The 19452-nt window shown below is 44.8% G+C and overlaps 1 protein-coding gene across 1 annotated transcript in view; it reads right to left on the minus strand.

Moving 5' to 3' along the window:
- Positions 1 to 15512, minus strand: part of LOC147630831 (E3 ubiquitin-protein ligase RSL1-like) — a 54009-nt gene extending 38497 nt beyond the window's left edge. Inside the window, exon 1 of the mRNA XM_086809214.1 lies at positions 14770 to 15512. Within this exon, the coding sequence (XP_086665340.1) occupies positions 14770 to 15456 (687 nt within the window). The 5' untranslated portion in view covers positions 15457 to 15512. The remainder of the gene's footprint in view (positions 1 to 14769) is intronic.
- Between the last annotated feature and the right edge of the window lie 3940 nt (positions 15513 to 19452).

Genomic DNA, 19452 nt, shown 5'->3' on the forward strand with positions numbered 1-19452 from the left:
CGGAAGATAGTGCTCCCATTTGGACTGCTGGTCATGACAATATGACTTGAGGACATCAAAGGCCAATTGATTATAAATTTCTGTCTGGCCATCTGTCTGGGGATGGAATGCACTAGACAACTGCAACTTAGTTCCAAAGTTTTCAAATAATGCCCTACAGAAATGCGAGGTAAACTTGGAATCTCTGTCTGATGTTATGGTGCTAGGCAAACCACAAATTGGATACCAACGCTTGAGAAACAGACGGGCTACGTCCTCGGCTGTGGCCGTATGCTTGCATGGGATGAGCATGCAGAACTTACTAAAGCGATCCACAATGGTAAGACACTGAGTGTTACGGGATCCAGTGGATGCTGGTAGAGGCCCTACAAAGTCCATAGATATGTCGATAAAAGGTCCGTCGGGGATAGGCAAAGGTTGAAGTAAACCTGCCTTCTTTGTATGGGGAACCTTGACTTTTTGACAAATCTTACAGGCTTGTACATGTGCATAGACATCACGCCTCATCTTTGGCCAATAAAAGGACCGTTCTAATTTCTCGAGGGTACTGTTGATACCCCTATGTCCTCCAACTAAGGAGTCATGGGCATCATGGAGAAGAGCAGAACGCTTTTCTCGAGTAACACAGAGACGGTTCTTGTAGAACAACCAACCGTTTTGTACTGAATAGTGGCCAGGCTCAGAAGTGAGGGCCAAACTATACTGAGTACCAAACTCAGGGGAGTCGACATATTGGTCTTTCATACTATCCAAGTCCTTCCCCGTGATTTCGAGAATGGTAGCTTCTTGGACTGCCTGGATGCTGGACTTTCGACTGAGAGCATCTGCTACTGGGTTATGCTTACCAGGGATGTATTCAATCATACCTCCAAACTGTTGGAAGATTTGACTCCACCTGGCCTGTCGATCACTCCACTGGGCACTTGGCATAGTCTGAAGCCACTTAAGTGCTTGGTGGTCTGTTTTCACTGTGAAAGCCTGTCCATAAAGAAAAGGCTTCCAATGTTTGAGCGCTGTGATCACACCCAAAAGCTCTTTGTCATATACCGAATAATTCTTTTCGGCGACATCCAACTTTCTGCTGTAATAAGCCACGGGTCTATTGTCCTGCTGGAGGACTGCACCTATGGCTACATTGCTGGCATCGGTGATGACCTCGAAAGGTTCGTCCCATGATGCTAACTTTAATACAGGTGCTTCTGAGGCAGCTTTCTGGAGTGCACGGAATGCATCAAGTGCCTTACCTGTAACTGAGACTTTCTGCTTGCGAGTCTTCACCCCCTTGAGCAAGTCAGTAAGAGGTGCTGTAAGGTTGGAAAACTGATGGACATGTGTGCTATAGGCCTGACAAAGACCTACGAATGAACGGATTTCGTGGGCGGTCTTAGGAATATCCCAATCTAAGATCTCTTGAACCTTTGAGGGGTCCAGTCTAATCCCATCGGAACCGATGATGTAGCCCAAATACTGAACTTCCTTAACACCAAAGATAGACTTTTTGGCGTTTATGTAGAGCTGATTATCTCGCAAAAGTTTCAAGACTTTCTCCACATCTTTCTCATGCTGCTCCGCAGTGGCTGAGAAGACTAGTATGTCATCAAGGAATATGAAGACACACTTCCCAATGTGGACTGCGAAAATCCTAGACATCATCTTATTGAACGTTGCGGGTGCATTTGTAAGCCCAAAAGGCATGACTACGAACTCGTAGTGACCACGCTCTGTCCTGAAAGCTGTTTTTGGAATGTCAGCTTCAAAAATGCAGACCTGATGGTAACCACTCTTGAGGTCGATCTTAGTGAAAAACTTAGCACCGTCTAAACGCTCCAAAATGTACTCTATCCTGGGCATAGGAAACTTATTCTTGATAGTGAGTTTGTTTAATGCCCTGTAGTCTACACAAAGGCGTGCAGACTTGTCCTTCTTTTGGACAAATAGGATAGGTGCAGCAAATGGGGAGGAAGAAGGCCAAATAAATCCGGCTCGGAGAAGCTCAGATAACTGCTTTTCCAACTCGCCCTCTAAAGTCTTGGAAAGACGATAGGGAAACCTGCTAGGAGGATCTGATCCAGGGACCAAATCAATGTGATGGTCCTCAAGGCGAGAGGGTGGGAGACTGGGCGGGAGATCGTCCCTAAGCATAATGTCCTGGTGTCTGGACAGGAGGTCTGCTAACTGAGGGACTGAAGATGTAATGGATGCTACTAATGAGGGAGGGTCTGCTTGAGCACGAATATAAAGGAGTGCTCCTTCTGCTCCCTTGCGGATAGCTCGTCGGGCCTGGAGATGCGAAATCAATGGGATGCCAAGAATGCTTCTATCCCCACGAATCATGACAGGCTCAGGAAAACCTTTACAAATAGTAAAAGTGTCCTGCCCCCAATCGGGAATAGGCTCATACTGACGGAACCACTGAATTCCTAAGATCATGTCACACCCTAACAGAGGGGAGACGATGAAATCTCGTTGAAATGAGGCCTTCTGAACTTCAAAGGCAAACTGCTGTGCCTTCTGGGAAATGTGGGTGCGAAGACCAGGTGTAAACCCGTCCACATCCAAATGATATGGGACTAAAGTACAGTTCAATTTATTAGCCAACTGGGGAGAGATGGCGTCTTCAGAACTACCCATATCGAAAAGGACTACAAACTGTCGGCCCTGGGCAGAGCCATAAGCTCGGATAAGGCTCTTCTGAGCAGCATCGCTCTCACCCTCCTGCTTAGCATCAAATACCACGGATGGTATAGGATGCATGGAAGGTAAAAGTTGAACTGCATTTGAGGTAGTAGGCGGGGCTGGAGGAGCTGGGGAAGCTGTGGCAACTGTGGCAGAAGGAGCTTTGGCAGCTTGTGCCGCTTGCCATTTGTGGCAATCCTTCTTACCATGCCCTATAATATGACAGAAAAAACATCTATTTTCTGACTGATACTTCTTTTGCTCCTCTGGAGGAAGATAACCTCCAGTAATGCCTGCTTTAGCCTTTTCATCAGGGGTTTTCTTAGGTTCTTTATCCTTCTTACCCCCTGAACTGGAGCTATTACTGCTGTCCTTCTTAGCATCTTTAGAAGATGCGTTACCTTTCCCTGACTGTGCAGCTGATTGCTGCTGCTGGGGTTTGGTACTGGACTGAGATGTCTGCTTGGGCTTGCCCCCGTTGAGCTTCATTTCTTCATTCTGAGCGAGAGTCAAAGCCCGGTCATATGTACTTGGTTCAAAGTTACGAACTGTGAACCGAATGTTGGAGTCCAATCCACGAATGAATTGCTCCATCTTGGCCTGCTCAGATAACCCTAACTGCTGTGCTAAAGTAATAACCTTACCGGAAAACTAAAGCACTGGGAAACCGTTCTGTCGGAGTCCATAGAACTCGTCTTTCAGACCGGTCATGTACTGGGGCGGGAGAAATCTGGTCTTCAGGTCATGGACAAAGATGTCCCAGTCAAAGGCTGTGACACCTGTGGCCTGGTCAGTATGAATACTAGACCAATGCTGCCACCAAGTGACTGCCTCACCAGTGAGATGGGGAGCCGCTAAGTGGACTTTGTCTTGTGGGTCTGTGATCCTAGCTAATGGAAAATGAGCATTAAATTGATGAACAAATTGATTAACTGAAGAATGATCACACTTACCATCATACTTGCTGAAATTCGGTTGACTGCGAATGATGGTGGTTGCTGCTGCGGGCTGCTGGCTGGTGACACCTATGACTGGGGAGACTGAGGAGAGCTGCTGATACCTCAAGTGTATGGCCTCCTTTTCCCGTTGGTGTTCCCGAGCGGCGAGTTCAGCCTGACACCGGTCTTCTTCGATCCTGCGTTGGGCTTCCTCATAGTCCCGTCTTTCTTCTTTTTCTCTTCTCCTTCGGGCCTCATCCTCTCTCCTTTGTTGTTCCATTTGAAAGAAGAGGGAGATGTAGTCGGGTGCTGCTGGAGGTGTAGAAGGACGTGCTGTTGCTGCCTCCAAGAGTTGGAGACGCTCCATGAGTAGCTGGTTCTGAGCTCTTAGAAGAGCTATGGTGTCTGCTGTAGGCGGAAGAGCAAGGTCTCCTTCGGGGGAGACGTCTTCCGGCTGATGAGTACTCTCTCGTGTAGACATGATGCTGAAGTCGGTGGTCGTGCCGGAACGCAATCTAACCATCCGAGGATGCCCCCACGCTAGGATACGGTGTGTGTGGACTATCTGAATCTGATACCAATGTGATATGCAGTGGAAGTCTTTGTATTGGTTGATCCTGTCACACCGTCTTCTGTATCCTGAGTTTCGTGAGTTTAGCAATCCATTTCATTTACTTCAAACTTTAAAGAGTTGAGAGAGAGATATGAACACTGTACACCAGATTGGGTCCCGAATTACCCACTGAAGGGCCCCCTATCCCGATAACGAGATAGTATTTGCTTTATTACTTTAGAGAGAATGACTTTGGACTGTAGATAAGCCAAACGCAAGATCTCGGAGGATCAGAGTAAGGCTGATCTGTACACTGCTGTAGAAACACCTCAATGACTTGATCTCGAGCCTATGCACTCCTCCCAAGGGCATGAGGAAGGGCTGCACACCTGAGGCTCAAAGAAGAAGAAGGTGGACTGTTCTACACACTGTTAGAATGCTGAAAACACATATGAATGCTGAGTTACCTTCACCAGATGACTGCTGAATGTGTTGATGATGCAGAGAAGGCTGGACACTGATGCAAACAACTGTTTCAATGCTGGAAACTGTTGTAAACTGTTGCTTCAAGGCTGGATTCTGCTGTGGACAGAAACGCTGAGGGCTGGAGAAGACTGTGGACTGAAACGCAGCAGCAACAGATGACTGTAGGGCTGGAAACTGTACGGCTGGAGCAAAACGCAGGTAGACTGCTGTGAGGCTGCACCAAAACGCAGATATGCAGGCTGTTTGCTACTGGTTTTCAGGCGTGGAACTGAGCTGAGGATGTATGCTGATTCTAGGGTATGAACTGATGCTAAGGACAAGCACCTAGGCTGGGCTGAAGCTATGGATCTCAAGGGCTGGAGAAGAAAGCTTATGGGCACTAGGGCATGGATTAGTCTTATGCTGAGAGCAAGAGAGAGAGGAGAGCTCTTAGCACAATGAAGACTGAATGAGCAAAAGAGGCTCTAGGCAAGCCTATTTATACTAACTGGGGGTTGGTCATTAAATAAAATTAATATTTATAAATGCCCAATAATGCAAATAATGATAAATAAATACTAATAAATATGGAAAAAATACCAGATAAATCCCAGTAAATTCCCTAAGGCTTTGGGGATGTTCTAAATGATGCACAGGCATATGTATGCATGTTATGCAAGATGCAGAGTGCTTTCTGATGCAAACCCTAAGGCTTCTACTGACTCTACATGCATGAATGATTCTCTCCAAGTGGGTTAAGGGACTTGACTGACTGACTGACCCACTAAGGCTGAGGAATGACCTACGTAGCTCGTGCCTGACTTATCCTGGACTGAGGATGTACAATGGGGTCACGGCGTACGACAAATATCATCCTATTGGGTTCTAAAACTGTACAACTGCTGCACTTCTGATGATGAGCCATCTTGTCACCATGCACTGAGTGCAGAGTGCATGTGACATGCACGGTCCTCAAAGCTGGCCAATTAAGTATTGCTTCCACCTTTGCTGGATCCATACGGACTCCATGCGTAGACACAATATGCCCCAAGAAATGTATCTCTTGCAAAAAGAACTCACTCTTCTTGCCATTAACAACCAACCTATGGTTTCTGAGTTCTGCAAACACAATGGCCAAATGCCTTCTATGCTCTTCCTCAGTTTGTGAATGCACAATCATATCATCGAAGAATGTGCCCACAAACTCTCTATGAGGTCTGAAAATCCTGTCCATCATTCTGTTAAATGTGGCAGGCGCATTTGTCAAACCAAAGGGCATAACCAAGAACTCATACAACCCAAACGTGGTTTCGGAATGCTATCTTATGCACATCCTCTGGTCTAATGCGTATCTGATGATACCCGCTTTTCAAGTCAATACGACTAAAAACTGTGGAGCCCTGTAAGCGATCCAAGATGTCATCGATCCTCGGTATGGGGAATCGATTCTTGATGGTATTCTTGTTCAGTGCCCTTTAATCAATACACATGCGCCAAGAACCATCCTTCTTCTGTACCAAGAGTACAGGTGAGCAAAAGGGTGATGAGCTAGGCTATATCAACCCTTTATTCAAAAGCTCCTGCACCTGACTCATAATCTCTTCCTGTTGGGCTGCACTAACACGGTACGGCGGTCTATTCGGTGGAGTACTACCAGGAATCAGATCAATGGCATGATCTTCTGGCCTCTCAGGAGGAAGTTCTCTTGGCAATGACTCGGAAAAACAATCTTGAAACCCACATAAGAAATCAGTCCTGTCCTTATCTAACATAGACAAATTAGACTTAGACTCATCATCCTGTGCATCCTTTACATAAATCAAGTACGCGAAAAGATGCTTTTTCATTACTGATGAAATCGCCGAAGCGGATACAATAGAAACAGATTCCCCTTTGAGTTTTACATCCAATACATGTTCTTTCCCTCTATGAGTCAGAGTGATTTTCCTATTGTAAGTATCCACCACCGCATGTACCCTGTGGCACCATGGCATCCCCAACAAAACATCACAGCCATCAAGTGGCATGATAAAGAACTCTTCGCTGTCCACATAACCCTGCAAATGAAGCCGAAGCTTCCCAATGATAGGAGTAACGGGTTCTGCATACCCTGGACAAGCCATGTTAGCCTCATGTAACGGCCCCATCTCCTCTGCGCGAATCCCCAATCGGCCAGCCAAATCTGGTGAAATGAAGTTGGCTCTAGCACCTGTGTCAAAGAAGATCAAGGCATTCTGATCTCTCACTTTGCCCCATGCCCTGCACAACTCTGTTGCTTCACCACCTGGCTGTTCCCCCACAAGATCAGGAACTAAGCCTGCAGAAGGTTTTTGTTTCTTTGGCTTGGGCTCTCCTTTATTGTCAGAGTCCTTTTGGGACTTTCTTTTGGGACAATTGAATGACATATGCCCCTCTTCAGTACAGTAAAAACACTTATGAGCATCTCTCAAAGCCCGTCTTTCCTCAGAAGTCCTCTTGGGCATTGGCAACTTCTTATACTTCGTCTCTGAAGACCCTTTAGCATCACGAGAAGCATGCCCAAATTTTTCAGCTTTCTTGCTCAATTTCTTACTGCCTTTAAACCCAGATGATCCACCAGTGAGTAACGCATTAGCTGTCATAGCATTTTCAATCATCTGTGACATGTTCGTTACTCTTGTCTTGATACAATAATCTCGCACCTCTTTGGGCAGCCCACAGCAATACTTCTCTACCTACTCAGACAATGGCACTGCACGATAAGAAGTCACTGGGAGTAATGCTTCCCAAAACTTCTTGTTATAATCCTCCAAATTATCACACTTTGAAGCATCCAACTGGTGCCATGCGGTCATAACATCCACCTCAAATGTAGATGTGAGCCATACGGAAGAGAAAACCTGTTTAAATTGGACCCATGTGGTGGGTGCTATGCTCTGCAAAAGAAGAGTAGACCACCACTGCAAAGCATTGCCCTTGAGAAAAGTGGCAGCTTTCCTCACCTTAGAGGACTCTGTGTAATTCCCACCAGAAAAAGCAGCATCAAACTGCTGTAAAAAGGTAAGTGCTTTCAATTTATCTTTGGCCCCACTGAATGTATCAAACTTCACTGCAACTCCCCCTTCCTTGTAACCCTTCGCCTTTCCCATAGGCGTTAGATTATCATATGGAAGTGGTTTCGCAAGATTGCTGCCCCCAACATTCATACCCATCATTGGGTCAACATTTCCCATTCCCATACCAGGCATACCATACATTCCAGCCATGTTTCCAAACATTCCATTATGCATACCTGGCTGCATACCACCAAACATATTGCCTTGCATCCCAGGTTGCATGCCTCCAAACATATTTCCTTGCATACCGGACTGCATACCACCATACATATTCCCCTGCATACCAGGCTGAAAATTAGCTCCAAAAGGCCCATGCATACCCATGCCTCCCTGAGGGTAACCCCCAGTCATAGATTGGAACACCGAGCCACCACCAAAATAACCTGGATGCATATTTTGCTGAGGAATAGGTGGCTGTCCATAGAAGGAACTCTGAGAGTTTGCACCATAAGCATGCTGCATGTTCGGAAACTGGCCAAAAGATGGTTCCTGTGGGATGGCACCACTATGACCCTGTGGAAGATTCTTAGAACGAACCTTCTTCTTCTTTTTCTCGGGCTCTGTGCGGGATCTCATAAATTCAGCAAATCTCTCACTCTGTGTGAGCTGCATAAATACATCCATAACACTAGCCAAACGATCTTTGAACCGAGCATCATCATCCTCTTTACCATGTACATCTTCTGGCTGTGTTACATCCTCATAAGGCTCAGCATCTGCAGCCTGTTCTCCTGCATGAATATCCTCAGATACATCTCTCTCAGGAGAAGTCTCTTGCTCTTCTTCTTCATGATAGAAGTACTCATCCTTTGTATCAGACATGTTTGCTGAATTTTCAGCGATGGCTTTCTTCGAGGCAACCACGAGCTCACCCCCTTCAGAAAGTTGATGATTGGTCCCGGCAACGGAACCTTGAAACCGGCCTCTGATAGAAACCAGAGTGCGGTAGACTAGCAGTCACCCGTCCACTTGTAGTCTAGATATGAAAACAGAAAAGATTGGAGCTAGAGCGCCCAAATCTGAAAACAAGGCGACACCTGTTGGCCCCAAAGCTTGGCGCCCCTTGCGGTATTTCTTTATTCAATTCCAAAAATATGAATGGCTGAGTACAACAAAAATCAGCCAAGAGATTACACCTGTATGTCCAATCTGACGGCCCACGATACCTCTTAGCACAGAGGATCTATGCACACAGATCTGTGTCTCAAAATAACACACTGTGCCTCCCTCTGATCAGCCAAGACCACTAAGCAGGGCAGCCATGAGCATACATCTGGCATAACTCAAGCACATGATTCAACATCTCAGCTCATACATACATGTACTGTCCAAACTCTGTCTCAACCCTTGTCAATCTGCCATACCCCTCCTCTCACAAGCGGCCAGATAACTCAAATCTGCAACAGACATCAAGCAGTAGAAAGAGAGATAGATGAACAGATGCGGAGCTTACCAAAATCAGCCCGTGTATTTGCACTGGAGGAAGCAACGGTACCAATCTGTACTTGCAGGCACTTGTTTCCACAACCCTGCTTCACACGCATGTACGTACTTGTCTGTACCCTCCTCCTTGCATTCAACTATATGCTGTACTTGACTGTACAGATCTGAAAAACAGCCCTGTACCGGTCTGTACTGCCTCGGGATACGTGCCAAAAGCTAACCTTGCAAACACCGCCAGCAGCCAGCACTTGTACACGCCTGTACCTGCGCAGCCAGATCTGTCCAGAACCAGTCCAGCGCCGCCTGCAGCAGTTCTGTCCAGCGCAGCCTGTGTCTGTCCTGTCCGTACACTGTACGGCAGTCGTACAGTGATGTACGACCTGTACCAGGACCAGCAGCCACCTGATGTTAATCGCCTGCTACAGCCGATGTACACGAAACAATTCCTGTGCGCCGCCTGTACCAGAGCATGTGCCAGCAGCCTGTCCGTACAGTGCTGTACGGCTGGTTTGCACAGAGAAAGGAGCAGCACACCTTCTCAGTCGACTCTTCCTCTTCCTGCTTTTCCACGCTTCCCAATAACAGCACGTATGCTCCACGATTTCCAAAAGGGAAGAGAGAGAGAGAGGAGAGAGAAGCACACACTCCAAAAGTGGAGTGGCCCCCTCCCCATAATAATCCTAGGGCCCCCCACTTTAAAAGTTATTAAAGTCCCTAGGGGCCACTAAGGCCTAGGGGCAACTTTAATAAATCATTAAAAGTTTAATGTTCTAGTTCCCCCCTTCACACCTAGGGATGTCCACACATCATTAACTCTGTCCGGGCACCCCCCATGTGAATCATTCAATATTCTGACTCTGCAACCACCATGCCCACACTTGTGCTGTTCCATTTTCACAGGGCCATGACACATAAGTGTGTTCACACCGGGAAAAAAACTGTGTTCCGTCACAGGGAAAAAGTGCCCGTGAGTAAGCGGGGTTCACACTTGAACTAGCCGGGAGTGGACATGACCAATAAACCCCCCTCTTTTTTTCACTCTCAATACGCTTCCTGCATTCCTCTATGGTGTGCCCTGTTTTCCTGCAATAGTTACAGCGCTTTTTCTTTTCAGGCTTGTCCTCTGTCTTGGGAGGATTCGATGGGCTAGGTTTAGGCCCTTCCCACGAAAAGGAGCAACCATTGCTGACTCAACAGACATCATGTTGTTCCTGTTGAAACGAGATTGCTCTTCACTGAGCAAGAGAGTCACAAGGTTGTCAAAAGTGACCGCATTAGGTGCATTGCCAGCCAACAACCGCAAAGTGGTGCCAAATGTCTGATAAGAGTCAGGCAAGTTGCGCAAAACTGTCTGAACAAGATAGCTATATGTCAAAACCTCATCAATGTTAATGAGCTCCTCTCCTAGGTCCTTCACATGCGTAAGGTACTGATCGATAGAGTCACCTTCAAGCATGCGGTCAGTCTCAAGCTTGCCCCGAAGGTAAGCTACACGAGCCTCATTGCGACCTGAATACAATGCCGCCAAGGTATCCCAAGCACCCTTTGCAGTGGTGCAAGATCGAATGTGCGGAATGATATGCCTGCGGCACGAGAGAGCAATCAATGCATGGGCCTGAACATCCCTAGCATCCCAAGTACGCTGCTGCTGAGTAGGAGGAAGACGAGAAGGTGGACCTGCAGGAGGATGAGCGGGAATCACTTCACCTTCCGCTGGAGCAGGTGTAAGAGGACGCTCCTCAGTGCCATCCACATACAACCATACATTTTTGGCAACCAAAACATGACGCATCATATAAGCCCACATAGGGTAGTTGTCCCCATTGAGCTTGTCCTCTTGAGATAGCATTCCAAAGAGGTCATTATTACTGTTGGCCATGATAGGACAGCAAATCTGTCACAAGTCACCACGAGTATGCAATGTCCAGCAAAACCGTAAGAATGCAGGAGATAAATAGCAGGATAACCAATGGACTGAAAGGGAACTCCCACTAGGAGAAATACATATGCATGTCCCAAAACTGCAAGTGTGCTGCACGATGATGCAAATCTGTCAAAGTGTCCACAATGGCATACATATACTGCAACAAACCACAAATGTATACATGTGCCGTGAAAAACACAATCAACTGACACCTGTAAGAGCTGCAAGTGCTCAAATCCGGGCAGATCAAATGTAAATTGGTCGAATGCTCCAACAATGGGCTCAATGTAGAAAAGCCCTAACTTTTAGGCGACCAATTAGACCACATCTGAACCGGATCTGCACCTGTAAATCTGCTAATGCGATTGTTACCTGTACCAAGTGCTGCAATGCCCAAAAATTAGGAAAAATGCCCCAATGCCAACCAAATGTGCCTGTAATATCCAAAAATTTAGGGGAAATGCTCCAATGCCAACCAAATGTACCTACAATACCCAAAAATTTGGGGGAAATGCCCCAATGCCAACCAAATGTGCCTGCAATACCCAAAATTGCCTGCAAATAGTGTCAATTTCTGCAAAATCCCTAAATTTCTAGTGCAATGCACCAAATCTGCTGAAATCAATGCCAATGTGTGCCAATGTTGCAGTTGCAAGCTCAATGGTGAAAAGCCCCAAATTTCAACAGGCAATTTGTGCACGCAGGCGGCTGCTGTACCGTCAACGGCGATGCGGATCTGACAGGCGGCGAACTACAACGGACCTGAAGGCAGCTACAGCTCACGACAGTGGCGGCGGCTGTGAGGGCGACGGCGGCAGAGACGGCAGCAGGGCAACGGCGCACAGCAGCAGCAAGTCGTGAGCAATCGGGCAGTACAGGTCGGGAACAGCAAGTGAGAGAAGAACACGACTGTTTTATATATATATATATATATATAATAATAAGAGAGTGTGTGTGGTGTCTAAAGTGTACAATAGACTGCAGCAAGAGGCAAACCCTAACCCTAATGTTTGGGAGCAACAGGGTGTAACCCTAACACTAACCCTAACCAGGCTCTGATACCAATGTTGGGTAGGAGGGAAGCTAGCCTGCACACACACACACACACACACACACACACACACAACCTCAAGCACAGAGAAACGTGAGAGTGCTGGAAAAGATGTACTCAATAATGATATGAAATGAAAGTACAAGCGAGTACTAAAAGGCCTAGGGCAAAGTGCCCAACACACATAAGTGTGTTCACACGGGAAAAAAACTGTGTCCAATCATAGGGAAAAAGTGCCCGTGAGTAAGCGGGGTGTGAGTAAGCGGGATTCACACCTGAACTAGCCGGGAGTGGACATGACCAACATTTATATGGACCAAAAGAGCCAGTCAGCTAGCTATAGAGCTGGCCGACTACTCATGTCCACAATAAATGCATAAAAGATGTATAAAATGCTGAAAATTGTGGAAAAAATACCAAAAAATTCTTCGTAAATATTTTGATAAATCCTAGATGATATCTGAGGGTTCTGCAATGGTCTAAATGCAATGAATGAATGATGTGCAATATAAAGAATGCTTTCTAATGCAAACCGTAAGGATGTGCAATATGCATAATGAATGAATGATGTGCAATATGCATAATGCTTTCCCCAATCCGTTCCTGCCCTGACTCTGAACACTGTCTTGGTCTTCATTCTTGAGAAATGAGTCTGGCACTCTCACATCACCCCTTGGAGGATAATCCTCCCTGGGGACCGTTGCCCGAGAACCTATCTGGCTCACAGGACTGCCATCCCCTCTAGCTTTGTGGAACACCACCAGCAAGCCTCCTGGGAGCTCTTCCCGATCTTGTGTTTCTTGCCTTGGGCTTCGTACCTGTGCACTTTCCTGTACCTTGGACTTGTACACCATCATATGGGACTGAATCAGTGTTTAGCTTTGCTGAGCCTGATGCTCTGATACCAATGTTACATGCGGAAGCTCTGAGAGTCTTCTTTCAGCCCTAAACACCTCTAAGAACATGCTGATGCAAAAACGCAGACAGAAGAGTGTAGAGAGAGATGGAGCTACATTTTGATACCACTTGCTTAACTTAATGGAGATTCAAAAAAACACAAATTAAACTACAAATTAACGCAAATTTCCCTATGAAAAAGCGTGAATGAAAGCACGTGCCACGCACTAGACAACATAGATGTAGACCTAATCTACTGTCTATTACTAGCATGAATGAATATTTACAATGATTGCTAATGATGAGAACTTGGTGACACTCACCATATGTAAAGTGTGCCCTTATCTGAGAACTTGGTGATGCTCACCATATGTAAAGTGTGCACTTATCTTGCTTGCCCGCCATCGTCTCCAAGCATATGCCTGAACTCATCAATGAACCCCAACCCTAGCCCTCTATGTATAGTGTATCATGGGCTAGTTGGCTAACCTTTAGGGTTGGTTGGTTGCCAACCTTTAACTCATTAATAATAATGTTTAAATATAATAAAAGTGTCCACACTTGGCTGCTCATTGGACGCCTTGACCAAATACAGTGAAATGGTTGAAAAGTCCCAACTTTAACCGAGACTCGGCCATGAATACGCCCTCTAAAGTGGCTAAATGATTAGGCCATGTCCATGTCACACCACTATAAGGTGTGCACATGACATAGCAAGGATGAGGTCTAGATTGGCCTAGAGCCAATAAAAAGCCAAGCAGAGGCTAATAATGGCTAAAGGCTTAATAATAAAAGCAGTGGGCCAATATTATTGCTATATAATTGAGTTTGGGCTCACTTATGATTATTATGGGGTATCCACGCGGTAGAGGAGTCTACCGAGGCGTGGTAATCTCACCTCAAGCTCGGGGGTGGCTCCAAAAGGTAGCCTATGGCTAGGAGGAGAGTCGCTAGCCATGATCTATCATGGTCATCGATCTCAAATTTGATGCGGGTTATTCTAACCCTAATAGGGTTTCCAAGTATGCAGTCCTAACAAGTGGGCCATTCTAAAAGATGGTGGCTCTACCTTTATTGCATTGGAGAAATCGACCTGCTAGCAAAACATCGAGAAAGTCTACCCACTTTCTCATCATCATTTTGGCTCTTCCACTCCACGCTGCTTCCAGGAAAAACCCCCTCTTCTACAGCCATATATACACCTTCCTGTTGGCCCAAATCAAATCTCCAGCCTTAATCAGAGAATCCACTAATAACTTTCCCTGGAATCTGTCAATCTGAAGTGCTCCACCAATTTGTGAAATGCATGTCCAACCCAATCAAAGATCAAGAACAAGCCTTCATCTACTGGGAAAAGCATCCTTCCACTATCCATCACGAAAAACACCAGCTTACCGCTTCCTCGTTGGCTTCCTTCTGTTGTCAAAGGCGTTTGCACCCTTTTAAGGATAGATGTGAATAGCCTCTTAGATGCTGCTTCCATCACATGTGCATGCCTAGCCGTCACATTGTAATGCTGCTAAAATGTACCATGAGCTCCCAGAATTTACATCTCTTAAAAGATCAAGTTTTCAGTGGCAATCGAGCTGAAAAGCCATCATTATTGCAATAAACTTATGGCACTTACTTCTCTAAACGACCAAGTTTTCTTTGGCAATCTAGTTACGATCAAGCCGCAGGACACATTACCCGATTCATAAAAAAGAACTGAATTTGAAGAAAAATACCTGATTATAGACAAGGACAGAATCGGTATAAGCCTCTACATGCCGTAATCCCATGGCAGTAATTGTCTCCAAGCCTGCGATCAGCGCCATGTAATCTGCGGCTGCTTTTCCGGTCCCCAGATCCAGGGGTTTCTTGATCTCAGTCAGGACAACGCCCTGCAAATCCAGCAGGACCGCCCCAATCGTGGCCGCGACCGCCGAAGCATCACCAGAAACAACTGCAGTTACATAGAGTTTGCAGGTCGGAGGAGGCTCGTCGTCGAAGTCTGGCTCGAAAGGGTCCTCGCAGAAGTCACCATGGCTTTCCCAGTCACTGTCGTTGAGGTCATTTAGGGTTTGCGCAAATCTAACGTCATGGGCGCGCAGCCTGAGATCCTGGTGGATGCGCTCGCCTTCGAGGACTATGTGGCGGAGGTCGGAGGCCTGCTGTTGCGATCTGGAGAGCTCCATGTTCTGTAAGGCAAAGGCGAGGGATCGATCATCAGGAGAGAGAGGGAGGTCGGGAACATCATGGCCACGATGTTGGTGACGATGAAGGCCAAGGTCATCGCGGGAGGCCCGCAGAGCCTCTTCCAACTGCAGCCTGTAGGCCAAATCGAAGTCGTTCTGCGCCATAGAGGCCATGCTGAGCTCGTCTAATTGCAAGTCAAGAGGATTTTCTTCGTGGTAAGCGTTTGGATTAGCCATGGCTAGCCTGTTGCTGTTGTCGATGTGGAGGATGAAGCAAAAGACTGTTCCTTGGCATTCCCGCGTTAAAAAATGCATGTGTAGTAAGAAAGTGTGGTTGTTTGTTTTTTGATTTTTTTATTTATTTTTAATTTTTTATCTGATTTTCGATTTTCTTTATTTTTAATTTTTAATTTTTAATTCTCAATTTTAAAAAAGAGGAAAATTTTTAACTTTAGAGGAGAAAAATATAACTTTTAGTCCTTTATTTTTTATTTCTTATTTCTTTTCTTTATTTTTAATTTTTAATTTTTAATTCTCAATTTTAAAAAAGAGGAAAATTTTTAACTTTAGAGGAGAAAAATATAACTTTTAGTCCTTTATTTTTTATTTCTTATTTCTTTCCTGTAGTTAGCCTTTCGTTTCATAAAATAAAAACCAATAAATAAATATATTTATTTCTAATATAAAAAGAAAAAATAAAAACCAAAAAAATAGTTTTCCTTTTTTCTTCTTTTAAGTGCTTTCATTTTATTTAAGAAAACAAAGAGAATAGCTTTTTAGTCTTTCCTCTTTTTTTTCTTTTCTTTTTTTTGTTTAATAAATAAATTATATATGAAGTATATATATATATATATACACACAAATAGAATAAACGAAATTTGGAAAAAGAAAAAAGAAAAAACAGAGAAAAAAGATTAAGTAATCCCATAATTATTAATTTAAATAATTTAAAACAAAATAATCTTTTTTTTAGAAAAAAAAGAAACTAGCTTTTTTAGTCTTTTTCTTTTCTTTTCTCTTTTCTCACACACATCTATGTATAGTATATTCAATTAATATTAAGATATTATCTCAAACCAAAATCAAAAACCAGAAAATCTCTCTCTTCTGCACCACGAAGCGCTCTGTCCGACCCACACCCACCTGCACACCTTCAGCAGACGGACTTGAATCGCAAAGCATCTACTTGGGTCGGTCTCGGAGCAGATCTTTCAAGCTTGCCACAACAACACCTTTTAACGAGTTTGGAACCCACAAAGCAACCTTCACAAAGAGGGCAAGCTAGGGTTGTATTTACAGAATCTCCTTGTGGCTTCTCTTCCTCAATCTGTTAGTAAGCAGACTCCGCCGCCTGCGGCCGACAAAACACACACGGGCACACTCGAGCCACCTCCAGCTCATAAGGACCAAACTAGCCTGCATATGCACTGCACGCTAGATTTTGACATAAACATTCTTGCCCATGTGAACCTGACCAACGGCGTCATAATTGTATCCAATTTGAAACACGAGTTACACCACCTCCAGCTCATAAGGACCAAACTACACGCTAGATTTTGACATAAACATTCTTGCCCATGTGAACCTGACCAACGGCGTCATAATTGTATCCAATTTGAAACACGAGTTACACACACTTGTCTTCACATTGGTGACCCCGAGGTGCCTTGTTGCATTGTGTATTGTTAGCCAAGCCTTTATCGGAGAAAAACTTTGAAATTAAGCTATGTTACCACGCAAGCAAACAAAATTCCTCGATTTGGATGTACACTTCTCGAGCAACCCAATTGGACATTAGAACATCCAATTGCATTTGACTTCACTCCACAACAAGAGGACATTACAATTTGAGGGATGTTTCAACATCCTTTTCTTTGCTCACTCTCTGTATCCTCCCTCTCTATTCGTCTCTTTGCACACACAATCTCCACATCTAGCATTAAAGCTGTACTATCACTCGCCCTTGCTTTACATGACGCTTCACTAGCTATCCCAAAAGTCATATCCATGCTGAGATCCACCTGCAAAGAAAAAATCTCTCTTAATCCTAGCAAAAAATGTAAGGCCCTTATTTTGGAGCATAAAATTTTTAACTCCATACCTCACCATGATGTCCCATCTGGGCATCTGCCCCAGTGCATCATGTTGCAAGGATGAATGACTTAATTTGGTGTCCAACGATGCTCGTGAAGGTAGCCGTGAACGAGGGTATGTATCTGCACAAGAATATGAGGTGATTTTTTGTAGTAAAAAGTGATGCTCAATGGCAACCTCTATGGTTAGTGTTGCTTACCTGTTATGGCTCACCCTAACCCCCCTTGAAACACATCCAACAGAGATTACCTGGTGAACCACAACTGTCGTGAGGATCTTTCCTATGGCTGAGCTTGTAACCCTTGAGGTCTCTAAGCTCTACAACTGCTTGAGAAGCAATTCCACCGCACCTCCCGCGAGCATTGTCACACCACCGCGTTGCACTACGTGTACTCGTCCCTCCACTCACCTCACATCACACACACACACACACACACACACACACACACTCACTAGCATGCATTAAGGAGAGAGATTAGCAAGAGGATTAGCAAGCGTAAGCTTCAATTGCACAATGGGAGAGTCTATTATATTATGAGAGAAGTTCACTTATATACATGGCCATAAGTATTCACACTCACTTAAACTGTGGTGGCCAGTCGAGCACTTTAGGCTCATAAAAGGCCTAATGCTATTACAATGACTACTCTCATAATATATCCATGAAGTACATCACTTGGGACTTCATCCTACATGCTACCACATTCCTTGACGCAGGAATTGCCATAAATATTCCATTGAACCATTATGGGTGCCCACAATGAGCTAAACAAATGCCATTAGTCTAACCCTAAATGTGAAGGCAAGAGAATAGTTTAGGACCGCTAAGGGCTGAGGAACACATACAATTTGCAGTTCTCCGAAGAGTGTTTGTGAGACAATTCATGCACAAAGAAGCACTATGGGGAGTCGTTTCTTTACAACTCCAAAAAGCCGAGAGAAATGAAGGAGAGTTGGTAAGGGATTTCATAAGAGCTGACTCAAATATTTAAACTCTCGATGTGCCCCACATGAATGTTTCTCTAGCAATCAACTGATAGATTCATCCATGTTCTAAAACATGAAGCGATTTATATTAGCTTAATCAGTATAGGAATCACTACGTGGGATGAAGTCACATCAAACACCATACAACTAGAGGACAATTGAATGATCAAGGGAACAAAATTCTCCGTAGATTCTAAATTTATCGCCTCTATCACATCAGGACATGACCCCATGACTATTAAACCCATTGTGAAAGAGCAAACATAAGCAAAGATGTCTATTTATGACCTCTCTAAAGCCATTCAAGATGTGTTAAAAACCAACCGTACTCCTTAAAATGTACATATGTACCCACAGAGGGAGCAACAATCATACTCGATATGCTTCAAAGGGCATAATAGCAGTGAATGTCCTACCTTTAGGGCAAGATTTGAATGGGAACTGTAGTTTCTATGGCAAATATGGACATGAAGCTCGAGTTTGCCTCTCAAACAAACAAGACAAAAGAGTTATGAACAATAGAGCTCAAGTAACTTTGCCGGCACCACAAAAGTCGTACGAAATTGTGCTTGTGACACATAACCAACGTGTAGCTTGAGCAACCATCACAACAATTTGTTCGTGGTTGCAACTAAATTGCTTCGAATTAGCCATTACCCCCCACCAATTTTGGGACCACAACCCCCACCTAAAATCACACCGCTCAATCAAATAGGATATGGAACCCCTTGAGTATTTTGATTACAAGGTGGAGATAGATCCAACAACACAATATTTTGTTGACTCCTCGAAATATTATATAGAAGGCCATAGGGGAGGAATTAAACTGGTATACTAATTCTATACTACTATGGGAAGAGGCTGATACATCAACTCCACTGCTCAAAGAGTACCTCTTCAACGCTATCACTGTCAGGGACCACATAGCGTCTTTGAATGCCCAGTAAAATATTCAAATGCTCCCCAACCGGCTTCAAATGCCCAAACTCTATCACCTAGTACACCAATGTTCTATTTTACTTGTTGTGGGATTGATCATTTGATTAAAGTCTGCCCATACAAGTCTCCTATAATGACAAGCTCACCAAGTGCTCCAATAATAAGGGGATGGTCACCGAGGGAGCTTGGTGGAGGAGCTTTTCTTGGTTGCCC

This window comes from Cibotium barometz, chromosome 15 (genome assembly GCF_041138505.1).
Source record: "Cibotium barometz isolate CiBa-2024 chromosome 15, ASM4113850v1, whole genome shotgun sequence".
NCBI classification, from domain to species: Eukaryota; Viridiplantae; Streptophyta; class Polypodiopsida; order Cyatheales; family Cibotiaceae; genus Cibotium; species Cibotium barometz.